Source organism: Delphinapterus leucas, chromosome 10 (assembly GCF_059928025.1).
Source record: "Delphinapterus leucas isolate spDelLeu-1000000601 "Yukka" chromosome 10, BTC_Dleu_Yukka2, whole genome shotgun sequence".
Classification (NCBI taxonomy): Eukaryota; Metazoa; Chordata; class Mammalia; order Artiodactyla; family Monodontidae; genus Delphinapterus; species Delphinapterus leucas.
This window is the reverse complement of record NC_143138.1, coordinates 56,742,835-56,769,516: the sequence shown is the minus strand read 5'-3', so window position 1 is coordinate 56,769,516 and position 26,682 is coordinate 56,742,835. Positions and strand designations below refer to the sequence as shown.

At 44.1% G+C, this 26,682-nt stretch overlaps 1 protein-coding gene across 1 annotated transcript in view; it reads right to left on the bottom strand.

Moving 5' to 3' along the window:
* The window catches only part of ITGA9 (integrin subunit alpha 9), a 356,219-nt gene that overhangs the window by 46,194 nt on the left and 283,343 nt on the right, over nt 1-26,682 (bottom strand). The window contains exons 21-23 of the mRNA XM_022553838.3: nt 25,356-25,445; nt 23,131-23,239; nt 17,750-17,857 (exon numbers count right to left, since the gene is read on the bottom strand). Coding sequence (XP_022409546.1) covers nt 17,750-17,857; nt 23,131-23,239; nt 25,356-25,445 — 307 coding nt within the window. The remainder of the gene's footprint in view (nt 1-17,749; nt 17,858-23,130; nt 23,240-25,355; nt 25,446-26,682) is intronic.

Below are 26,682 nucleotides of genomic sequence, written 5' to 3'. Positions count from 1 at the left end.
ATGTATTTGAAAGGTTGAGAACACAATTTGTGTGTGTGCACATCATTTAAAGGTAGGAGTTGTCAAAGGCATCCTTTGGTAGACCTCTCTCAAGAGTTATGAATTCTTTTGCTTTGTGAAAAGGGTCCCCTTGCTTATCAGTTTGGCAAGTTCTGATTTTCTGATATTTACTTCTGTGTGTAGCTACAGACTTCAATTTGTTCCTACAAATAGACAAAAAGGAGAAGCATTTTGATGATCACAACAATACAAGGTAAGTTAATATGAGGTTCTAGCTTTGGACAGGCCCTCCTAGCCTCACTCCACAAATAAAGAGCTGAATTCTGGTTTTGAATTGAAATGTGTAAATGAGAGCACAGAACAGCCGTCCATAAATAAGAGCCTGTTGACAAACCTGCAGAGTTGGAAATGGAGCAGAAGGAGCAAGAAATGTAACAATGACCTAGTGCCTTTTAATTTCTAGAAAGGGAAAGACAGCAACTCAAAAAAGCCTGAAAAGACCATAACTTCAACTCCAGATGTCCTCTCTCTTTCTAGCTGAAAAGTTATCTTCTAAATGAAAGACTTGCCTCCCCAACCCCCTTCCCCATCCCTTAAGGCCATCAGCACTGGGAAAAATTGCATTTGATCTGAAAGGTCAGTGTGTTACTGAGACCAAAACTGAAACAGGAAATAAAGGGGCAAAGCCTCAAAACCAACATTCCAGAGGAAAGAGAGAGCACGATCCATCGTACAATTTTGTCCTCTGTATGAATATGCTATTATTTCATAAAAGATATCACTTCTTATGATAAAAGGCAATGATTTTTTCCCACCAGCTCTAGGGTTTGGCTAAAATAATGGTGTTCCTCCCCATCCCCCACACCCTTTTCCTCTGGGTGTCACAGGCCAACATGCTGAAAAGTCAAGAGTGCAGGCCACCACCAGCCTGCCCTGTAAAACAGCATTCATTTACATTTTATCAGAGAAAGCCAAGTCTCCCCCACCCCACCCCGGCCCTGCCCCACGAGGCCCATTTCAAAGCACGGGGATGGCCTTTTACTGGAGTTTAAGTGATACAGATGGGATGTAGTTTCAGAGAAGCAGTGACACCAAAGAATTTCCAGATGTGGTCAGATTCTCTTTAGCAAAAAAGAGAGACATAAGAATGTTATCTGAGTACTTGATGTGCATGCCAAAAATACTTTCCTTCCACAGATAATGAAACATTTTGGAAGCAGAATGGTTTGTTGATTTGAATAATAAATGAGTCAGTAGCCCTGATGTGGGACATAACACAGTCCCTGGAATTGTATTGGCTTATTTAAGCTCCGGTTCTAACTCTTGGACCCATCTTATAGTGAAGAGTGAAGCTCATACCCATCTTACGTTAAAGGATAAAGCAACACACCTATGGAACCACTGAGTTATCTCTGCATTTATTAGATGCATCACTTTATTATTCCTCTTTTACCAAAAGATAAATAACAGTCATTTTCTGGATGCTATGTTTCAGGCATAAGCATCTGTCTAACCTCTTACACTGGTTTTCTGAGGGGATACGCATCAGAGCAGTGAGAAGAGAAACCTAGATGTCACTCATTGAATCTAAAGCTTTATTAAGACTTCGTGAGAGTCCTGAAACATGCTTTCGGTCATATGTTTAGGAGAAGTTAAGTGGAGTTAGCACCCTGACAGCTGGGGAGATAATGACTTCTCAGTATCTAACAAGGCTGAGAAAGTTCCTTTTGGTCAGAAGAGGCTTGGTGGGTCTATCAGAAAGGAGTTTTCCTGTTTTCGTGCTTCTGATACACACACAATTAGTCCTCGGCAGGTTCAATGAGAACCATGTGTTTCTGGGCAATGGCTGATGTGTTCTGTTTATCCTCAGTGAGATTTCCTGTTATCAACTTTGCTAACAACACATCACCCCTGCAGTGACAGGGCTATGTTGCTCTTAAGGAATGAAAAAAGGAAGAAGGAAAGTAAACTGCATAACCACCAACTTCTAAGGCCCATTTGTGTTGGGAGACCAGAGAACACAGGCACCTCAGCATCATCACGTGCATGCTGCCACAAAGCGTTAATGCTTCTAGATGTCACAGCAGCCGTGCGCACGAGCCCTGCAACCCCTGATAGGTGGAGCCCTCAGCCAATGGGGAGCTGGTCTTACTGCCTTGATTCATTCGCTCTGTCCACAAGGGCTAAAGGGCAGTCTCTGAACCACACTGTGCACGCGCAGCCCAGGCTGGAGCTCATCCCCACCTTCCAGAGGGTGCAGGTCAGGTGTAAGCTTGCCCAGAAACACACACGCTTTCTCCCTCCAGCCAAACTAAAAAATTGACCCAAGAGCCCAGGAACGTAACTCTTGCTCCAGAATTCCATCAGCCATCTCCCCTAAGTGTTTGGCTTCTGTTGAGAAAAAAAAATTACAGCCAACCTAATTCTGACCCATTTCAGGACCTGATTATTCAACTCACATTCAGACATGTGCAGAAAGAAGGAAAAATTTTAAAAATGGTTTGAGGTCATCACTGAAATCAGCAGACTTGTGTGTGTGTGTGTGTGTGAGAGAGAGAGAGAGAGAGAGAGAGAGAGAGAGAGAGAGAGAGAGAGAGAGAGAGAGAACGTCTTCGTAATATCTCTGATCAAAATTTGTGGAGTTTAAGTTTGCTCTTCAAAGCCTTCATTTCTAATAAGTGATTCAGCACCTTATTTCAAAGTTTTACATTTTTACTTTTTCCCACATTGAAATTAAAGCAACCTCTGTTGTGGGTGAAGGGAAATTGTCAAAACATCTCTACTCAGGGACTGAAATTCAGTGCACATTTTCCGAGTTCCTGAAACGTATGAGGTGCTCATTAGATGTGCGGCAGGGTGTGTAGGTGTCTAAGGACACACACCCTATCCTAACGCCCAGAGAAATATTTGTGATGGTGATACTAACAGAGTGGGAGTAGGCAATGCTTTCATTTATTTGAGCACATACTGCATATAGTGCATATGTGCATAGAGTCCGGGCACCAAACACTAGGGATGCACAGAAAACAAGGCAGCTGTGACCTTTACTTCCATGGTGTTTTTAGTCTTCTGGAAGGAGACAGACAATTAAAAACAGTAATTTCAGATAGTGGTGAGTGCTATGAAGAAAACAGCACACAGGGTAATGGGACAGAAAGTTGATAGGAGGTTTGCAACTTTAGCTAAGGTGGTCAGGGTAGACCTTCCTGGAAAGGTGAACTTTGGGCTCAGATCTGCATTATGAGAAGGAACCAGCCATGCAAATATTTGGGGGAAGAGTGTTCTCAGCAGAGGCAGGTGCAAAGGCCCTGAGGCAGGACGATCTGGGAAGGCATCTGGGAGGGCTTGAGGGAAGAAAGAATGTGTGAATTGGGTCTGGAGGAATGAGTGGGCTTTCCAGAGCCAGAGGGAAGGGAAGGGAGAAGCATTAGTAAGGTCAGGAGGCCCAGGGAAGTGCATGGTGGGTGGGTCAGCAGCCTTCGTGGTCCAGAGTGGCTGGAAGACAGGGTCAGGGGTGAGGTTAGGGGCAGAGGAGGTTGCAGAACATGGCCTGGAAAGGTGGGAGGATCATGCAGAGTTTTGGACCTCATGGTTTTGGCCACTAAGATCTCCTTGTTGATCTTTTTACAGAGAGCCTCAGGGCGTCTCTGAGAGCTACACTGGGGAATTATTAGGAGTAGAAAGCACATTTTCAAATGGTAAATCAGGTCCTCCCTGCCAGAGTAATAACCGTTTGTGATGAGGAGAGCTTGGATAAAAAGGCATAGTACTTGGGGCTCAGTTTTGTTTTGTTTAAGTAAATTTGTTTTATTTTTTGGCTGTGTTGGGTCTTTGTTGCTATGTGTGGGCTTTCTCTAGTTGCAGTGAGTAGGGGCTACTCTTCGTTGCGGTGCGCAGGCTTCTCATTGCCATGGCTTCTCTTGCTGCGGAGCATGGGCTCTAGGCACGCAGGCTTCAGTAGTTGTGGCTCGTGGGCTCTAGACTGCAGGCTCAGTAGTTGTGGCGCACAGGCTTAGCCGCTCCGCGGCATGTGGGATCTTCCCGGGCCAGGGCTCGAACCCGTGTCCCCTGCATTGGCAGGCGGATTCTTAACCACTATGCCACCAGGGAGGGGCTCAGTTTTGAATTTTTATTTATTTAGACACTAAGAGAACCAAGAGAATGGCTTAGGATGGGAAAAAGAGAACTAAAGGAACTGTGATATTTTGGGGAAGAGAAGTGGGAAGAATGACTAAGTAACAGCTCAACTTCTCCACAGAGGGAGCTAGGCAACTGTTTTCCATTTTAACTCAGAAAAGGTCGGGAAATTAGAGCATGATGAACTGAAGATAGTCATAAAAAATGGGATTCAAGGCATATCAGAATGGCTTAACCTGGAGAACTTGTTGGAAGCACGGTTCTGTTGTACTGGGGAGATGTCTCAACTGTATTCTGTCCAACGGCAGAGGGTTGGATCCCATAGCACCCCACCCCCACCCCATCCACCCCAGGGCTGGAAATCCATCTGCCCCTATTGGAGAAGGGTTTCTTCCCCTCCCCCCTTATCTTCTCATCACATAAGCTCTATTATTAACAGTTAACTTTACATGACACCATTTAAGGGTTTCTAAGCCTTGAATTCTTGTTTGCAGGAACCTCCCAACCAGGATGAGTGGTGATTTGGTTTAGGGTGGGTCCTCGAATTTATACAGAAAAAACAGAATGAAGGAGAGGAAGAAATTTCTACAGAAAAAACTGAGAGTGAAGGGGCTTGTGTCTCAGAAGACAAACTTACAGTTACCAAAGGGGAAAGGGGCGTAGGGGGAAGAATAAATTAGGAGGCTGGGATTAACATACATACACTACTATGTATAAAATAGATAACTAACAAGGACCTACTGTATAACACAGGGAAGTCTACACAATATTCTGTGATAATCTATAAGGGGAAAGAATCTGAAAAAGAACATACATACATATACATATACATATATATATAAAAAACTGAATCCTTGTGCCGAACACCAGAAACTTACATGATATTATAAATCAACTACGCTTCAATTAAAAAAAAAAAAAAAAAAAAAGCATGTGTTCACCAAGAGGGAAAGTAGTAGACACTGAAAAAAAAAAAGTGAGTTTGCTTTGGGTTATTTGCTGGGTTGCTTTAAAGTGCTAGGCTTGGCTTATGTACAGGTTATGTCTTGGCCTCCAGCAAGCCTGCTGCAGGGAGATTTCTTGTTGCAACTACCCTCCAAACATAACTAAGTCATAAAACCCAGGACTTTCCTCACGCAAAATGTGCCTTAACAGCCAGCCAGCTTCAAAAATCAGTGTTACTGTCGACTGCTGTGGTCAGCGAGATAAGTGATTCACTCTGGGAAGAGAGCTCCCCCAGAGTGAGTGCTGACGAGTACACACAAAGAGACTCCTGGTTTCCAGTTTGGACTCGGACACCACCGCGCAGGGGCAGCATGCGGGGTTGGAACTGCAAAGGAGAGAAACCAAGTAACGCCAAAATCAAGGAAAGAGAATTATCAGAAAACACAGACTTGGCAAGCCCTTATGAACAAAGAAGATCACCTTACAAACTCCTGCGACAACTTGAGTCCTCCCCCACCCCAACCCTGAATGAAGGTCTCAGCAAGACCTGCTCTGACATTTCTATTTAAAATCAGAAACTTCCCCACTCTCACCCCCCTTTGCCTCCTTTATTTTTCTCCAAAGCATTTCGTATTATGTAATGTACTATACATTTTACTTATTTATTACTTGCCTCTACCAGAATGTAAGCTACACGAGGGCTGGAAATTATTATTTTTTGTCTGTTTTGTTCCCCATAGTAACCTAGTGCTTGCCATAGGGTGCATGCAAAGCATTTGCTGAATAAATGAAGGTGTGGATTAAACCACCCCCCCCACCCCCCAACAGCCTTTCGTGGCAAGGACTGTCATCACCATTTTATAGATGAGGAAAGGGAAGCTCGGAATTAAGTAACATGCTTTAGACCACAGCTTAATGTGCAAAGGAATCACTGGGGATCTTGTTAAAACACAGATTCTAATTCACCAAGTCTGGGTGGCACCTGAGATTCTACCTTTCTCCATTTCTCACTTCCAGGTGATGCTATGGCTGCTGGACAGCTACAAGTCCAGACAAAACGGTGTTATGAGGCCTTGCAGTGGCTGTACAGTTTAGTGGTCAAGAGCAGACATCAACCTAGCTATTTACTGACCCTGTGACCTTGGCCATCCCTTTTGTCTTTGCCTCTGTTTCCTCATCAAACTATCATGAATATTAAAAGAATTTGTCCAGGTAAAGTATTTAGTACAGTTCCTCACCTATAGTAAATTCTTAATAAAAATTTATTATCATTATTATTGTTGTTATTAATATTATTACTACTACCTTTTTAGCCTAAACCTAACAGCTCCTTCTCAGAATACTAATGGAGTATTATTATTTTCTACTTCACCAACATAGGAAAAGCCTACATTTAAGCTGAGAACAATGACCACTCACATCTACTATCAAAAAGTTAGAAACTTCTACTATATATACTATGTGAGAATTCTGAGGCAGGATCTGAAAAGTGGAATTGTTGGTATTTGTATTTTAAATTCTGATAGTTACTGTCAAATTGCCCTTCACACCAACAGTATTTGGGAGTGCCCATTTGCCCTCATCTTAACCAACAATGGATATTAAGAATCTTTAAAATTTTTGCCAGTTTAATGGGGGGAAAGACCTCATTTTCATTTGAGTTTGCATTGCTCTGATTACTGGTGAGGCTAATGTTTATTTGCCATTAAATTTTTTAAATGTTTATTTGTCATTAAAATTTCTTCTGTGAATTTCCCGTTCCTATCCCTTCACCCATTTTTATAATTTTTGGCATTTTCCTTATTGATTTGTATAAGTTATTTATATATTATTTGTCTGTGAACTATGTTGCCAGTATATTCTCCCAAATATCCTTTAGTTTTGTTTATGATGTATTTTGATCACACAAGATTTTGGTAATTGTATAGATTTAAATGTCAGCCTTCTCTTATGGGTTCTAGAATTTCTGACTTGCTTATGAAGAAGAGCTTTCCCATCTAAAGATTATGAAAATATTCAGCACTTTCTACTAATACTTCTTCTTCTTCTTTACATATAATTTTTTCATCCATCTATTTTTTTCTAAGTGAGGTACAGGTTTTCCGTAATTTCTTCCCAAATGGATAGACAATTTTCTTCATTTATTGTGAAGGAGTTTATACACCTCGATTGTTTGGGGTGATTATTTCATCAGATATTTCTTCTGCTCCCTCCTCTCTATCCTCTCCTCTGGAACTCTAAATATGTGTATTTTGTTATGCTTTATGGTGTCCCCAGGTCTCTGAGGTTTTACTTGTTTTTCTTTACAGTTGACCCTTCTTACCCACAGGTTCTGCATCTGTGGATCCAATCAACCACAGATCGAAAATATTTGGGAAAAAAAATTCCAGAAAGTTCCAAAAAGCCAAGCTTGAATTTGTTGCCTTCCAGCAACAATTTATGTAGCATTTACATTGTATTTACAACTATTTATTACATAGCATTTACTTTGTATTAGTTATTATAAATAACCTAGAGATTATTTAAAGAATATGGTAGGAAGTGTGTAGGTTATATGCAAATACTATGCCATTTTATATAAGGGACTTGAGCATCCATGGAGTTTGGTAGCCATAGGGCAGTCCTGGAATCAATCCTCCACAGATACTGAGGGATGGCTGTATTCTCTTTTCTTTCAGTTCTTTTTTGGTTTTGCTTGTTTGTTTACTGACTTGCCAGGACTATTCTGTGGAGCCTGTTTCTCATGAAGTGTGTAGCCTCTAATGTCTCTGCTCAGTAATTTTTTCTACACTTGTTTTTATTTTTAAACCTGGTTTCCTAGAGGTTGTCCTGGATCAGTATAGCTTAATGATCAGTCAATGTTTGGTCAGAGGCTGCACAGAAATACCTTGATCCAGTAAGGCTTCCACCCTTAGCCGATGGACCTGTGTGTGGCTTGGGGAATGCATTCAAAGGTCAGGCAGTTTATAAGTGTGCCCAAGCTTTCACTTGTGGCATTCACAAAGCCTCATATTGAGTCAATTGATTCTCTTGGATTTTCTAGGGAGACAATAACGTTGTTTGCAATAGGGATACTTTGGTTTCTTTCTTGACAATAAAGGTTATTCATTTCTTTTTATTCCTATAACATCCAACACTGCTAAACTGGAGAGACAAAAGCAGGAACTCATGCCTCCACTCCGCAGGTGGGACAGCTCCTAATGTTCCAGCATCAGGTTGGAGTTTTCTATAGGTTCTGATAGGGGACCTTTGTCAAGCTGAGGAAGTTCCCTTCCATGACTTCCTTACTAGAAGTTAAAAAAAAAAAAAAAAAAAGTGGATGTTAAATTTAATTTTTGACTTTTTAGAAGCCCTCATCAAGACAACCATCTGGTTATATCATCTTTCATCCCTTAACTATTAATGGAATGAATAATGTTAATTTCTTTATGGAGAATCAACCTAGCATTCCTGGATTACATCCTTCTTTACTCAGGATAGATTCTTCCAAAAGGAATTGATTTGCAAACATTTATTTAGAATTTTTGTATCTGTTTTCAAAGTGAGTTGGCCTGCAGTTTCCTTTCTTGTGTTGGTGCCCATTCTCCATTTCTAGTTTTGGAATCATGGTTATGTTAGTATCCTAGAATGAGCTGTTCCATCTTTTTCTACTCTCTCGAGCAGCTTATATAACAAAGAAATGATCTGTTCCTTGAAAGCTTGGTAGAGCTTACCTAAATAGCTATCTGGGTCTTGTGCTTTTTCAAGGCACAAGTCTTTGACTACACTTCATTTTTCTTTAATTATATAAGTTTCAGGTGTACAGCATTATAATCTGATGTCTGTATACTACTCATATTTTTTCCTGAGGTAATTGGTCTAGTTGGATTTTTTACCTCATAACACTTCTTTTAGGCTTTTTATATTTGTGGGCATAATATTGTGAAAATAATATCTTATAATTTAAAAATCTTCTCCATGTGAGTGTAGTTCTTTGATCATTTCTAGGGTTGTTTTTTGGCATTACCACTCTTTTTCATTTCCTGATCAAATTTGCTGTAAGTTCATCTATTTTACTGGACAAAAAAGCGCCCCCGTTTTATTGATGTAGAATACTTTTGATTTTTTTCCATTTCACGACTTTTGCTTTATCTTCAATGATATCTTCACTTTACTTTCTTATAGTTGAATTTATTTTATTGTCATTTTACTAGCTCTTGCTGTCAATTTAGGTCACTTATTTTCAGTCTTTCCTGTTTTCTGAATATGAGTAGTGACATTTTCTTCTGTGTGGGTTTTGTCTACAGCCATTAGTTTTGATATGAACAAGCTTTCACTGTCTTTCATTTCTAATTTGTTTATCCCTTCCTCTTTGATTTCTTTTTTATCTAAAAAGTAAATTAAGATGGTGTTTAAAAATTCCCAAGTAGTTCTGTTTTTGGTTGGTTGTTTGGCTAAACTTTTGTTGTCAACTTCCAAGTTTATTGCATTGTGGTCTGAGAATGTGGCTTGTATTACTTTTACTTTTGAAATTCTATTGGGATTTGTTTTTGTGGTGCAATACGTGGGTAATTTGTGAATGTTCACATATGCTTGAAAAGAATGTGCATTCCCTTATTTACATACTAGGAACTCTACTAATTGCTCCATATACATTAACTTCTTCCATCCTCACCATGTGAAGTAGATAGTCCATTTCACAGAGGAGGAAAATAAGCTTGGAGAATTTAGGTGACTTCCTCAAGGTTACCAAAAGCTGGTAAGCAGGCAAGTACTAATGAAACCCAGACATTCTGACTCATTTTGGTCTTTCTCTAAGAGATCACAATTGTTAGCTGCATTATTCAAATACTCATGATTTTTGAGGAAAGTGTATTAAGTTTTCCTGCAGTAACTGTGAATGTGTAAATTTCTCCTTGTTTTTCTGTCAGGTATTACTTTATATGTTTTTTATAGCTATGTGATTGGTTATATAAAAATTCATTTATATTACAAATAATCGTTGGATTGTATCTTTTTTTTTTTTTTTTTTTTTTTTGCAGTACGCGAGCCTCTCACTGTTGTGGCCTCTCCCGTTGCGGAGCACAGGCTCCGGACGCTCAGGCTCAGTGGTCATGGCTCACGGGCCCAGCCACTCCGCGGCATGTGGGATCTTCCCGGACCGGGGCACGAATCCATGTCCCCTGCATCGGCAGGCAGACTCTCAACCACTGCACCACCAGGGAAGCCCTGGATTGTATCTTTAATCATTCTGAAATACACTTTTTGGGCCCTGTTTAACAATTTTTTGCTTCAATTCTATTTTGTTTGTTATTAATATTCTTATGCCTGTTTTCTTTTTGTTAGCATTTGCCTTATTTTTTTTTGAATGCCTTACATTATGGGTCATTTTTTTTTTTTTTTATGGGTCATTTTTAAAGGTGTGTCTCTTACAAGTAACTTATGCCTGGGTCAAAAAAAAACCACATCTGAAAGTCTGTCTTTCACTAAGGCATTTAATTCATTCTCAGTTATTCTGATTATTGATATATTTGGATTTATTCTTGTCATCTCATATATATATACATGTAAAAATTTTGTTTCTCCTTCACCTGCTTCTTCATGAGTTCTTTCTTTTTAAGTGCTTCTTATTCTTTAGTGGTTTGGATGTCCTACATTGTTGCTTTTATTCTTCTAAGTTGCCATTAAAATTTTTGCATGTTTAAACTTTATTTTTATCAAAGCCTTGAGTTAATTGGTACACAAGCTTTTCCCCCAAACAAGACAAGAATCTTGGCTTGCTTTCACTTCCATCTTGCCAGCCTCCTAACTCTTATATTGAGAGCATTTGGACCTTCATTCCAGATTGTTAAAAGTTTAACTGGCCTTTTTTGGGTCTTTTTGTACTACATTCTTGAGAAATCCCTCAAGTTTCCAGTCCACTACTTTATTCTTTTATATCCATTCTACTACACAGCTAATATACTAAGGTTTTTATTCGAATGATCAAAATTTTAAATTTACAAAACTCTTGTTTATTCTATTTCATGGGAATACTGTCTTTTTGCATCTCTCTGAAGACATCAGTCTTGTTCATTCTAAAATCTTCTGTTTGCCTCGTTAATATACCCTCTGGTGTTAGTTATTCTTTTGATAGCAGTTGGTGCCTCACTGTCCTGGGGTAGATGCTAAGTGGGTGATTCTTGGTGGTCTGCTCATCTTCTGTCTGTTCTGTTGACTGAGTCTGCCTCTGGTGACTGGGGAGTGGGCAGTGCGCCCAGGAGGGGTGTGCACAGTAGTACAGGGGGAAGTAGATCTGACTACAAACCCAGCTCTATTACTTACTAGCTGTGTGACGTTGGGCAAGTCTTTGAGTTCTGGTTCCTTAACTTGGGATAATGACCTTACCTTATGGAGCTGCTGTGTGGATTAAATTTAACAGCACATAAAAAAAGCCACTAAAGCCTCAGGACAGCACTAAGTGGTATTCATTTTTTGTCAGTTATTCAGGAGAAATTTTTTCACTCTTTAGCCTTTGATCAAATGTGATCAATTTGATGGTCCCAGCACCGCTTTCATTAAGCAGATCTGTCTTCCCCAGATCATCCTTGGGGAAAACAATTCAGTCCTCCATTTCTAAGTTTAAGCTACTGTGTGGTCACTGATATATCAGGTGCATCTTTTCTTCATAGGGATATGGAGATCCTCATCACAAATTAATTAAGGTTCCAGTATCAACTGACTCATTTTGGCAGAAATTAGATCATGGGCATCCCTGTCTGGTGCACATGCACTGGCGGGGGGGAGGGGGGAGGTTATAATTTACTAAGATATAAGTCTTGCCACCAACTTGGATATTCTAATGAATACTGGTATTGATATTGTATTGATATCAATATCCTAATGGTACCCTATGGCAAAGTTATTGATGTGTCTCCTTGGAATATTATCCTTCATTCCCACCCAATTTTACTTCCTGGAAATCATGTCAGTTCTTTAGAATCACTGCCCAATAGTAGGGACAGAACAAACCAGAGAGGTAAGCCTTTTCAGATAGTTTTGCAGAAGGAAGAAAGAAGGGTATGGTATTTATTTCATGTTTCTTCTAGATTACTTTTAGAGTTTTTTGAAAGACCCAGGACTTTCACCTGGAATAAAGTTCCAGCCCTTCGCTCTCTGTAAGTCATTTATGACTTTTTTCTTCCTGCATATTATTAGAAGCCAAACCCCTAAGCCTCCTTCTCCAGTGTCAGAAAGTTGCTCGCAGACAGGTTTTCAGTGTCAACACCTGAAGCTTGAGTCCTGAGACGACCTCCCATCCTTTCCCCTGAACCTTCATCCCCTGTGAGTAAACTTAAGTTTGGAGCAGGATCCCACCCAAGTTCAAAAGGTCTTGCCTTCATGAGCCATAAAGCTTGACACATGTGCTACCTTGGCCCTCTCTTAGACCTGCCTGTGCTCAGGGTCTCTGCTAAAAGGCCCATCTCTGCAGCAGGCCCACAACAAAGTGAGGTCGTTACATTTTCCAGGCAGGTTCCTATCAAGCTGTGTGAGAGAAGCTGTATCCTCAATCCAAACAGGAACCTTCTCTCAGAAGCAAGTGCCTATGGCTTGCCTCACACGGGTAGTCAGGCCCACAGAAGCCACTCTCCCCTGCAGCAGCCTGATCATTTGCCGGCAACGTCTACGACGTGTGCTTAGCCTTGGGGAGCAGGGCGCCTGGCCTTCCCTAATCCTAAGTCAAGAGACATGAAGGTGCGGGTCCATGAGCAAACACAGATGATACACCTCAGAAGGAATGATGCACCCCAGAACCTCACCAACTGTCACGGGAAATGACAGTGGTTTAGCACTCCCTGTCACACTGCCAAGAAATCCATCTGCTGTACGCCCTGCAGAAGGCGCAGAGAACAGTCACCTTTGCCTGTATGTATGAGAGGTGGGCAGAGAGAATGGAGAACCAGCTAGGGCCTCCACTGTACTCCTACACATGCTGACCACTCCCTCCGTCTGGAATGATCTCATCACGTGTTCTCCTGGTGAACATCTACACATCCCCTAAGCCCTGACTCCAAAAGCCTGCTTTGTGAAGCATTTGCTGTCCCCTCCCCAGGGTGGGGTCCATACCTCTGTACATCCCTGGGTCTGGGTGTGCCTCCATGACTGCATTTGGTACAAGGCACTGCAATTACATTTCACAGATCTGCCTCCTGCTAGACTGAATTTCTGCCAGTGTTGCATGATTTATTCCTCTTAGTAGAGCCTGGAACGTCATTGGTGCTTTCTCTGCCAGTGTTTGCAGAATAAATCAAGGATGATCTAGCACTTGTGATGATTTTTATTTTTTTAATTAATCTTTATCACTTCAACTATCAACATGCACTGTACCTCTGGGGGAAATGTCTACTCTGCTATAACTTTTAGTTATTCATCTTTATTTTTTTTATTTATTTATTTTTCGGCCACACTGCGCGGCATGTGGGATCTTAGTTCCCCAACTAGGGATCGAACTCGGGCCTCCTGCAGTGGAAGTGCGGAGTCTTAACCACTGGCCCGCCAGGGAAGTCCCTGTGATGATTCTTATTTTAGATGGGCCGGAGAAGTCTGTCATTCTTCCCCTGTCTCACTCTCTCTGTTATTTTCATGGTCCTCCCCACTAGGCCTCCTGATGGTCTCTAGGGTCGTGGTGTCCTGCCCATGCTTTGGCTGTGCTGTGGGGAGTCGAGCGTCCCCACAGGACTCGGCACAACCCCAGTGGGTGGCAGGCAATGGAAACTGCAGGTCGTTCCTCAGGCCACCACCAAGGCTGTTTCTAAATAAAACACAAGCAGGGTGGTGGGGCTCGGAACACTTGCTCTAAGGGAAGGAGATCAGGAACCTCAGCTGGGTGGACACAGAAAGGAGTCTCACTGCACTAGGCTTCCTATACTAATCTCTCCCACGTGAGCAAAGACACTCTCCACTCACAGGCAGCTTGACCTCAAAAAACACCTCGGGAGAACAAAAGACTCTCTGGTGAAACGTAGAGGCAGGCCTGTCCTGTCCAGGGACCCTGGCTGCAGCCCCAGATACTTCTGAATGAATTCTGAACCAACAGTTAGAAAACTGTGTTGCAGAGTCGGGGCCTTAGGTGGGGTGATAGCTCAGACCCGTGGGGTCAGCCAGTATGCCCACCCTCAGCAATCTATACAGATGATGGATACCACGGGCACTGTTGAAGCGAGAGAAACAATCTGAGGGTCCCGTGGTGTGTGGGGAGGGATGGCAGATACGTCCTCTCTCAATGTCTGCTCTCTGCTCCTGGGCTTCAGCTGGCTGAGGAGGTAGCTGGCTCCTGGCTGCCCAGGGGCCTATCCAAGACTAGGGGATGGTGGTGGCTGAGGTATGGGGGGATGCCACCAGGCCTCAGGGGCCCCTCCTAGTGTAATACAAGGAAGGAGTACTGGTTTCTCCTGATAGGAGTGAGTCTGACTTGCACCAAACCACCTAAATACCCAGAACAAGAGCCCCACTCTATTCAAAGTCCTGAAAGGCCAGAGTGGAGGACGTCACGAGCTGTATGACCTGCCCCAGTAGGCATTCTCGGGCGCTGCTGAGCAAGGGAGGGGCCGAGGCTGGGAACCTGGCTGAGCTGCAGGACGCCCTTGCTCTCAGCCCTGTGGGCTTTAGGGTAGAGGGTGTGCTGCCCACCGGCCTCTGAAACAGTACCTGGGACTCTTGCCTCATCACTGCATCCATCATGCACTGGCTTTTACACTTCTAGTCTCATCATTCTGGTCTCCAGTGATGACTGTCCATGAGAACACAGTGCTTCACTACTTGCTTAGGGAGAATTTGCCAGTGAGCTTGATTTTCCATACCACACAAACGCCAAGGGCCTCAACACGGGCTGGAGTATCCAAGCAAAGGCTTGGCTGTCCTTGAGAATTCTGTTACATACTTTTGAAAATTCTCAGTACCGTATTGAAAATCCAAAGGGTCTGCTTCTGAGAACTCAGAGAACGGAATGCAGGCAGCTCACAGCACTTGGGTTTTCAAGAGTCCACTCAGCTGGATGATCAGTCAGGCAGTTCTGCAAATCGTCAGAAAAACCACTTCTCATGCCTTCCCGCCAAGCCAGCTATTTATAAACACGTCCCAAAGTCCTTTCGAGCGGCTCCTGCTCGGTCGGATGATCAGTAAAGAGAAAAGGGGGTGGACTTGGTGCTGAGATACTTTCAGAATCTGAGTGACTTACATTTCCTGTTTTGCTCAATAAATAATTTTGCCCATGGGGGAGCATTTTTCTCTACAACATTATAGATGTTTATGTGAACGGCTTATAGAACATGCTCTGTGAGGAAAGCATCCCTAGCTGTGGGGACAAGGTGGAGTGGCTGGTGAGGTGAACATTATGTAAGGAGGCAGATGGGAGCATGTGGGTGGCGGGAACCTCACGCTAAGCTCAAACCGTGGTAGCTGTAGGTGCAGAACACCAGGGGCTTTTCTACCGCTGTTTCAGCAGAGCGCCCAGGCACGGACACTTTGTGGAGCAGGAATGGAATACCGTGAGCAGTGGGGATGGCCAAGCAGGCAAGCCAGGAGGGGCACATATTCTGCGTTCAACATTTCCCGTGGTCCAGGGTTTCAGCCCATGTGACCCAAGAAGATAGCAATGCAGGAGACCACCATCACCATCACATGATGCTTTCTGAGCCTCCTGTGGGCTCAGATGTGTCACATGCCATGGGTCTTGCTGCCCTGATTTTCAAGCTATCCATGGAGAGGCTGTCCCTTTGTCTGGCTAGCTGTCCCTCAAGTGCCCATGCAAAAGGAACAAGTCAGTGGTGCCCTCAACGTGGACCACACTCCCTCTCCTTATGTAGTGTGACTCTCTCAACCATCAAGCACCCTCCCTCCCAGGAGGGGTCACCCTCACGCCCAGCCACTCCAGACTCTCAGGCACACTGAGGCGATTTATATCACCATGAAACTTTTCCTGAATTCATGTAGAAAGAGTAAACGACTCTTTCTTTTGTTTTATACTGTGGGTTTTTTCTTTCAGTTCAATATCAAATATTGATTGAGCATATAATATATGCCAAGCATTGCATATAGGAGGCCCTGGAAATACAGCAGTGAGCAGACAGAAATCCCCATCCTTATACTGTATGGGGCCAGGAGGAGGCAGATAATCTGGTCAAATAGGGAAATACATGGTATGTCAGCTGGTGATGAGGGTGATGGTGAAACACAAGCAGGAAAAGGGGATGAGGGGTGCTGGGACAAAGGCTGGTCAGGGAGGGCCTCTCTGAGGAGGTGATATCTGAGTAAGCACCGGGAGGATGTGAGGGCGGAGGTCACGTGGCTCTCTGGGGAAGGGCGTGCTGGGTAGAGGGAAGATCCAGTGCAAAATTCAGGAGGTGGGAGAGTATCTGCCATGCTCTAGGGCCAGCAAGGAGGCAGGATGACTGCAGTAGAGAGAGTGGCGAAGAGGAGGAGGAGGAGGAGGAGAGGTCAGAGAGGGGTAAGAGACAGGCTGTGAGGCTGGCTGAGGTGCTGGAAGAATCTGCGGGGTAAGTGAGCCACTGGAGGGTTTTGAGCAGAGGATGACATGACCTGACTTAGATTTTGGAAGGCTGGCTCTGCCGCTGGGGCAAGAACAGATGGCAGGGGTGCCAAGGCAGGAGCAGGGACCTGAGTGAGGGGGCCACTGCAATAACCCAGATGACAGATGACAGTGCCTTGGGCCAGGGTGCTGGCAGTAGAAGGGTCAAATGCGGTAATATTCTGATTTGTTGAGAGGGCAGAGACATCAGATTTTCTGACAGATCAGATGTGAACTGTGGGGAAAAGGCGTCAAGGGTAACTCAAGCAATTGGAAGGACTTAGTAGCTGTTTGCTGAGATGCAGAAGGTCATGGGGGGAAGCAAGTTTGAAGGGATACTGTTGAGAGTTCAGCTGTGCAGAAGACTGAGATTCCTGTTGGGCATCCAGGTAGAGATGGCCTGAAGGTAGTTAACTGTCAAAGTCTGGGATTCATGGGAGAGATCTGGGCTAGAGAGAGAAACATCTGGTGTCATCAGCACAGACTGAATATAAAGCCATGAGTCTGGGGGAGATCTCTAAGATTAAGGATGGTAAAAAGGAGACCCTGGGCCCTGTAGAAGTTGGGGAGATGAGGAGAAAACCAGTGACAAAGGAGAAGCCAAGGTAATGTGATGTCCTAGAAGCCAAGGAGGTGGGCGGAACGATCATATCCTAGTTGAGAGAAAATCATCTACAGCTGACTTAGGATCAAGTTGAATGGCATATTCTGCACATGACCGTGAGTTTCAACATATACTTCTGTCTTATGAACGAATCCTTCACCCTCCAGGCATCAGTGGCCCTATGAGAATCTTTATGAGTGCTGGGGATCTTCCCCTTAGAAAAACACATTCAGATACGCACAAGACTACAGACAGTTGCTGGCGGTTCCCAGAGCCGGTGAAGTCCATCCCAGAAGTCAGGTTCATAACTGACGCTTGCCCATCCCCAAAGAGGTCTTCTCATGGCATGAACCAAGCTGTCTCAATGTAGAAATCCAGGTGTTGCAGGTCTCCTGGCTTCTCCAGGTATGTTTCCAAAGGTAGAATGAGTTAACCTTTCTGGGCTCTTGGGTGGAATACAAAATGTGAATGGGCTGGCTTGAGCCTGAAAGCAAGTGTGAAAACAAATGAGAACTCACCACCATCTCCTGCACATGAAACATCTCAGCTCCTCCAGGTGACAGACGACTGGGGAAAGAGATGCTGACAGATGACCCAGGAAGGGTGCTTGGCCCAGTGTTATAGACCTGTGGGTATGAGACACACACGGCAAGTTTTAATAGAAATAGAGATCTTCATTTCACGTCCTGCAATATATACTCTAAAATCCTTTGAAATGATACACAGAGATACGGAAGGATACAGAAACTCATGACATGAAGTGAAGTGAAATATCAAATGATGAGAGATTTCAATGAAATAGAAAATTTTCAAATATGCATTTAACATCCCCAAACCTTCAAATTACCTTCTTTCCCTTTAGCATTTTCCTGTATTCTTCCAGCTAAAAATTATATTTCTTTTTACACACCTGGAATTTTACTCATAGACTATTACACTTGGTGGGGATTCAGAAATAATCTAGACTAGTATTTCTGAAACTTTAACACATATCAGAACAATCAGATGGGCTTGTCAAAACATAGATTGGGGCAAGGTCATGTCCAGAGTTTCTGCAGTTGTAGGTCTGGTTGGGAGGGGGTGGGTGGAGGCTAAAGGATTTGCATTTCTAATGTGTTCCCAGGAGATGCTGATGTTGCTGGCCCAGGAAACATACTTTGAGAACCACTTATCTGGTCCAATGCCTTTCCTTTTACAGTTTGAGGTAACTGAGACCCTCTAAGAAAAAGTGGGTTGTCCCCAAACCAAATGACCTAACTTACAGAAAGGGCTGTTTTACTATACTATCTAGCCGGTTTGGTTTCTCCATAACTTACAGCTTATCACTTGCTAATACTGTTTGATGTCACCTGTGCACCTCTTTTCTGTCCCAGCATTTGGTCCTGTAAACTTTACCCCTCTCATTCCCACCACAGTCCTCCTTATTTTCTGTTTCCAGCAGCCCATTATCTCCTGAGAAATGAGAGAAAAGATGGCGGCCACAAAAAGACCGATACAGGAAAGGAGATGGAGCAAAGGCTGAACATGAAACTGAAGGAAGAAATGGAAGATGAAGGAGAGTAAAAGAGATAGGTAGATGTGTAGAGATAGAAAGCAGATTAGTGGTTGCCTAGGGCTGGGGGGAAGGGGGAATGAGGAGTGTGGCAGGCAGAAGAATGGCTTCCCAAAGATGTCCGTGTCCTAATCCGTGGAAACTGACTATATTACATGGCAAGGGGGATTTCAGGTTGCTAGTCAGCTGACTTTAAAATCGAGAGATGATCTTGGATTATCCAGGTGGGTGCAATGTAATGGCAAGGGTCCTTATATAGGGAAGTGAGAGACAGAGTCAGAATCAGGGAGATGTATTGTGAAAGAGATCCAACTGGCCATTGTTGGCTTTGAAGATGAAAGGGGCCATGAGCCAAAGAATGCAGCAGCCTCTAGAAGCTGGAAAAGGTAAGAAAACAGATTCTTCCCTAGAACCTCCAGAAAGGAATGCAGCCCTGCTGGACACCTTGCTTTTAGCCCAATGAAACCTTTTCAGACTTCTGTCCTCCAGAACTGTAAGATAATAAATTTGGCACAAAGTTCACAGTAATTTGTTACAGCAGCAATAGGAGACTGATACAGGGAATGACTGCTAATGGGTATGGAGTTTCTTTTTGGGTGATGAAAATGTTCTAAAATTAGATTATGGTGACAGCTGCACAATTCTGTATAAACAGAACTGTGGAAAAAGTCATTGCATTGCGCACTTTAAACAGGTAAACTCTAAGGTATGTGTCTCAAAGATGTTGTTATTTTTTAAAATTAATTTTTATTGGAGTACGGTTGCTTTACAATGTTGTCTTAGCCTCCGCTGCACAACAAAATGAATCAGCCATACACATACAGATGACCCCTCCCTTTTGGACTTCCCTCCCATTTAGGCTACCACAGTGCATTAGGTAGAGTTCCCTGTGCTACACAGTAGGTTCCCATCAATTGTCTATTTTATATATAGTATCAATAATGTATATGAGACATTATTTAAAAAAAAAAAAAGATGGGTAGGAGCAAGAGAGAGGAAGAAATGAAACACTGCTTGGTGGTCTGGGGACTAAAGAGAGAATTCTGGGATTCAGGGCATCTCTGAAGCTGAGGTCAGAAGGGCAGAGCCAGGAGACGGGTTGGACAAGTCACCGGGTCTTCACACTTGACAGAACGTATAAGGATCTAGCTCCAGCAAGCTCTTCCCTAGAAAAGCATGTTTTCGTTTTTTGCAATAGTGAGATCTGCTTCAGAGAACAGACACAAAAAATGGTTGAGTGGATGAGCAGTTGTTGGCAACTCTTAATTCAGAAAGAACACAATTCACTGATAACAACAACCCTAAGGCACAAGAAAAGGAAGGAATTTCCAACCATGATGGAAATAGCTAATTTGAAGTGAAACGTGAGAGCACAGAATTGAAGAGAAACCTATTGACCTGCCTGGGAAATTTCAATTAAAGCACAAGTGGGGGGAAGAAAAGAAGATGATGATTTTGTTTTGCATGATTTCATCCATCAAAACCAGATGGATGGGAGAGCTTATATTACCTTATTTATTTTTAACAAATGTCTTAACGTCTGACTCTCTGCAAATGTTCTTGTGTAACATCTGTATTATTTTTCATCATTTTTCAGGTGAGGGAAATGACTGATGATGCAAAAAAAACCCAAACAGCCAACTATCAATGGTCAACAAATTATTACATCTCTGTTAAGAAAACTCTGATGAAACTTTGAAACCAGGTCCAAGACTAATATCTCTGCCTTTCTCCCATCAGCATTTGCAGTGGAGTCTTTAAACAATGACGCAGCTTGTTGAATATTAGCTTTGAAAAGACACAGAAAAAATATCTTTATATGGAAAGACTTGTGCTTTTCTTCAGGAAGGATGTTGCCAGAGTAAGGAAACATAGAATTTTACCCATATCCGTGACCCCATTCTCCCCCACTATCTCTACCTTTTTCTGGGGGTCACTATCACCATCAACCTGGTCAGTGGCTTTCCTGCAGGATGGTCAGAATAATGACAGTTATACCAGAAAATTAGTTGTCAGAGAATTCTCCAGGAAACTGTCAGCTTTGCTAACACAAGAGGATTTCCTTCCAATCAATGACACACACTATCTATCTTTCAGATCCAGCCAACTTTCTTAATCCTGAACGGAATGCTATGTACTTCCTCAGGCAACTGATAATCACAAGGGTCATGCCAATCACTCATTTCTGGTGCCCCTATTCCCTAGCCTATATCTACGTCAGGATACAAGAAGAAAGCTCTTTGCCTGAATACGAAACTTTAAGCTCCCTGCAAAAATGCATTCAGAGAAACATGATGTAACCACATGCCCTCAGATTTCTTTCTTTTTTTAAAGAGGGGGAAAAGAACATTTTGTATATCTTTTGAATACGTTTTTGTATAACTGTTATTCTTTTTTGCCTTCTCCTTTCAACATCTATACCCTCTTTTAAAAAAAATTTTATTTTACTTAAGTATAGTTACTTTACAGTGTTGTGTTAATTTCTGCATATACCCTTTTCATTACATGTGTCATTTGAATCCTTCTCAATGTTTTTGACTGTATATTTTATTGTAAGACACCTCCAAAAGTTTAGTTTAAGTAACTAAACTTATTTAATTTGTAAGTAATTAAAATTAAAATGATTTAAGTAAAATGAAATAACTCCATCTGGCCTTTATCTGTTTTCTATCCAATTACAAAAAAGCAACGGAGAAAAGGAAACTAATTCTGAGAAGCAATTCAGAACCACTGAGGCCCTATTCCCAGCAATCACTCTAAGGTCTCAAGAGAAAGGCTAACCTCATCTTTCCCTTTTTCCCTGTAAATCAAACATAGAGTGTGACGGCTGGGGCTTAGCTGGCCAGCAGGCACCTCCTCTCTGAGCTGGGATGTGTGCTATCCATCATGGCTTTGGAGGCCTCTTGCCTGGGAGAATGCTTTGGAGAAAGGAAGACCATTGTTTGTGAGAGACCACAAATATTTCACTGCCTCCCTCTCTAGACCCTCACCCCATCTTTATTTGTCATCCCCTTGGTCCACCCAGGAGTGGCCACAGGGAAAAAAATTTTAATTATTTGGCCATAGCAGCAGATGCCAGAGCGGGAAACCATCTTCTCCGTGGGGAAGGGTGGAGGGGAGGCAGGGGAGGGCTTCGGGAGCTAGAGCTGGAGAGATGTGGGATGTGGATTATGGTACACTGTCTTCATCACTTCATCCCCAGCTCCTGGCAGGTGCTGAGCTACACAGGGGTGTCCAGGCAATGCCCGCCCAGTCCTGGCCCCAGCCCGGCTGCTCCCAGCTCTGTGCCCTGCAGCATGTCCTCTACCCCCTGGGCCTACATTTCCCACATTTGTCAATCGAGGAGAATGCCTGGATGATGCTCTGTCCCTCTAACTTTGTGTTCAAACACCCTCCTGTTGAATAGCACTGGCCTGAAGGGTCTGTACTTAGAGCAGGGCTCAGCAAATGATGGCCTGTACACCAGATCTGGCCCGCCACCTGCTTTTGTACAGCCTGCTAGCTAATATGGTTTTATATTTTTAAATGGTTGGGAAAAAAAATCAAAAGATGATGAACATGTCATGATATGTGAAAATGATATGAAATTCAAATGTCAGTGCCCACAGCTACAGTTTTGTTTGTGCATGGCCTATGGTTGCTTCCATGCTACAGAAGCAGAGTTGCAGAGTTGCTGGCCTGTGAAGCCTAAATACTTATCTTCCGGCCCTTTGCAAAAAAAGTGTGCCCACCCCTGGCTTCCAGAGGGATGCTGTCCTTCACGGTGTCCACAGTCCACACCGAGTGGACCTGCTGGACACAGTGCTTATGTGATGGAAGAGCCAGCCCTGTTCTTTGGGAGAGCAGCATGTTTCCCCTGGAGGAGTTCCCAACGCTCACACTGCTTTGCTCTTGTAAAACCCCACTTCTGAAAGGCTGTCCCTCTGTGGGAGGAGTGGGCTCCTGGCTGAGTCAGTGTGGAGAAGTCCAGGATTAAGGGGACATGGCAAATCCTTGAGGCTGCCCTGTCCACAATGTGAAGAATGATGGAGAACTGAAAGGGGTCCTTTGGGGCCATTTGGGCAGGGATGCTGGCCTGGCCTCAGCATTCAGAGCATTCATGCAGCTCTCTCTCCAAATACTGAAGAGCAGAGGGGTCTACACAGCAGAGTACCACACAGCAAAGGGATTAATTCTGCGTGTAATTATGGAAAACACACACACACACACACACTGTTCCAGCCAACCAGGCTGGGAAAAATTTCTCTTGGAAGGAGCCTGGCCCTTTTGTTGTCTTTCATAGAAGGCACATCCCTTGGGTCCTTCCATTGGTCCCCAGTGACAGAGAAGGTCTCCAGGGGTGGATACCTGAAGGGTGACGTTGAGAGGCTGGAAATGACACTCCAGGTCTTCCAGCTGAATGAAGCTGGATGCGTCCACAGACTCGCCGTACACAAAGGAGGTTGGAGACATGATTCTGAAAGAGGAAAGCATGAAATCTGTCATCCCAACCCAGGGTCACTGTTACCCTGAGAACCCAAACATCTGTCCCTATTTAATCTAGAACCTGGCTCCCCACAGTGTCCTCCACCAAACGCTTCCCTTCTGGAACTGCTCCTTCCCTCTCCTGTAAATGGACACAGCCAGACCTACGCTTTGTAAACAGACATTTCCAGTAATGTCTTGTCATCTTAGGTGAAATCAATAAGCTACGTATACAAACATGTACCAGGATTACATTTCTAAAATGAGGAGGAAGACGATGGTAGCTTTGATTTCTGTTTTTTTTTTTTTAAACTGGATTATAAAATTACGCATGTTCTGTTTTGTCATTTGAAAAACATTTTGTGGATTGAAAAAGAGTATGACAATTTAAATGAATTATATATTTGGCATCCTAAGCCCCACTCTGTGACAAATTCATTTTAAAAAAATAAAGATTTTCCGACTACCAAAATTACTAGGAATTAGGTATTAAAAGTTGAGTCCTCTCAGTGATAGCCTTTTTTCTTCAGATTTCAAACACTGGCTACGTAAGATGTGATTAAGAATTCCGGTTCATTCTGTAGTGATGCTTTCAACGTTGCCCGCAAAAACAAACCCCAAGATTAGACAAAGCCAGACTTACTTAAATTCTCAGACAAACAATGGATTCTAGAGGAGATTCTAGAAGCTGCTCACTTGCCTAAACACAATAATGTAAGATTTTTGGTACCAAGTCTGAATGGATAGCAATTCACCTATTTTCAACTTAACGTATATTAGAGTTTGGAACTGCAGTGAGTTCCCAGTACCACCCAATGGCAAGAGCTGGTTCATTTAAATGAGCCCCGTCTTATGTTCCTGGAAGTATCAGCGGTTCACTCGTTTGTTTAACTGATGGCTTCGTCGGCAGGGGGAGAGGGGGCTGGCGGGGGTGGGGGGGTGCTGTTAACACCTCACAACGAGGTCTCTGAGGGCTGGACAACAGGATCAAGTGAGCCTGTGTTTTCTCTTTCATCCCCCAAGGACGGGGCTTGGTCCTGCGGATATTCTCACTGTGCCTCTGAGGAGACAAGTAAATAAACTACAGGGTTAAAAATAGAGCCACGAACAGAGGCAAATCTGTGTTAATTTGCAAATATATTCCACCAATGCCTCATGTCTAAAGAACGTGATGAAAAACGCCAAGAGGCAGGAACGCCCACCGGAGACTCATTCCTGACACCCAGCAGAGTGGGGGAGCTTTGCAGGGATGGTTCCTTCTGCAACGCATTAACTTTTCTACTTCCAGCCAAGGCCGGGACCCAGAAGCACTTGAAAACTGAAAAATGAGAAACTTTGAACCTCCAGAAAGTTCAGCTTGCCTGTGGGGCAAGGGTTCAACAGGTCCTCATTTGATCTAAACTAATTGTGCAAATCCTTTTTCCACTATCAAAGAAGTATGTGCTCTGTTTCTGAAGCCGGAAACAGGAACTGACTTCTCATTTTTCCAGGCCTGGGTTTTGGCTGAAAACCACCCCGGGTTGTTTTGGGTGCCTGCCTGCAGCCCTGCTTTCCAACAATGCCAGCAGCATTGAGTGGCCAAGGACTTCAGCCAGGCAGATGGTGGGCCTGCTGTGATCAGCCCTGCCTGCTGGCTCTGCAGAAGGGTCAGAAACACGCAAAGTCAGCGGTGACTCGAGGCTAATCAGAAAGCAGCCCAGGCTTCCTGGGAGCCAGCCAGGGCACTGGGATGCATCTGGTCGTAACCTCTGGCCCAGGAGCCTTTGGCTAAGACTTTAATCCCAGGAATCAAGCTGCCTCCTATCCTATGACACTCTGGAGGGGTGGGCACTGGGAAGAGATGCATGGAAAGATGTACAGAATATTCAAAGAAATTATGGGGCTTATATTTGTCATCACACTTCTTGTGTTACCTACCAGGTGGGTGGGTAGCTGGGAAAGAGGAGAAAATCAGGGAGGAGGACATGAGTCACTGCAGCTAAAGCTTCATCCTGCATTTCAAAGCTGGGCAGAAGCAGAAGTGGCAGAGCTGCTGGCTCCTGGCTACACAAGCAAACATAAGAGAAGTACAGTGTTCCGCTCCAGGCAGATGTGTCCCGGCTACTCACCCAGTGATGGATGTGTCCACCTCGTGCATCAGCGGCACTGTCAGCGTGAGGGTGTTGTCATGCAGGGACTCTGAGCGCTCCATGTTGCCGCTGTGCAGGGAGAGAGGAGGGGACACTGGTCAGCACAGCCCGCCCACAGCGGGTGTCTCCCCTCCCTGCAACAGGTCTCCGTTCTGCGCCTTTTTACCCTCAGCTCTGTTTTTGGTCCCTGTATGGCATCCCAGTGCCCTAAGGTCTCAGTTGTATTCCCCCCACAAAGACATGAGTGGGGAGTGGAGAAGGGAGACAGGGAGGAAGGCCGGCAATCAGGGCACGTGATCCAGCAGGTCAGGGCTGTGGGCAGCTGGGCTCGGTCTGGCCAGGGAACTCTGGGAGGCAGCGTTGAGCACCAACCCCAGTCTCCCTAACTGAGGCCATGGGAGCTGATCCACTGACTCCTGAGGCCTGCTGGGGGGCGGGAAGGGGGCATTAAATCCTGGCACCTGCCCTATGTGCACAGGTGAGGGGGGGTGTGGCCAGAAAAAGCCTCAGGCAGAGAGGCAGGTGCTGGGAGCTGAGAGTTGTCCAGTGCGTGTGTGGTGGAGATGAGTGCTGAGAGGTTATGGGTGGGCACCAACAGTGTGTGCTGCTTCTGCAAGGCTTGCTCCATGTAAAATGGACCAGCAAGGTTAGGGCACTGCAGCTGGGAAGGGGTCTGCTGGACTTTAGCAGCTATTTCCCATCTACAGGCATCACCCATCATCCACTGACAACCAAGCCCAGGAGAGAGGTCCTGGCCAACCCCGTCCTGATAAATATCATGGGAGTTCCTGTTATGGAATTCTGGCTCCAGCAGGTTCACATACGGGCCTTCCCCTTGGGGTGAGGAAGCACAGAATGGGGAGTCTTGCAGGGTCATTCTGGAAAGGTGAACACAAGAGGGCTGATGCTGTTGAGGGCTACCATGTGCCAGGCACACTCCTCAGCATGACTGAGCTGGGTCCTCAGAGTAACCCCGGAGGGAGGGGCTCACCCACCACCGACAGGTAAGAAGCAGCTCAGACAGATTAGGTAACTTGCCCCAAGCACGCACAGCAACCAGGACAGTCTCCAAAACCAGTGCTTTTCCACTGTGATGCCTTCTCCTGATACCAGATTTGGGGGAGTGAGGGAGGGGAGAAGGAAGAGGGGAGGAAGGGACGAGGAGGAGGAAAAGGAGGAGAAAGAAGACCTAGTTTCCCTTCACTACTTTATGAAATTTCAAACATGAATTGTGATCATTATTGTAGGGAAGCAACCACCTTGGGAAAAAGCACGGCTACTGGGTACATGGTGCTGAACCCAGCAC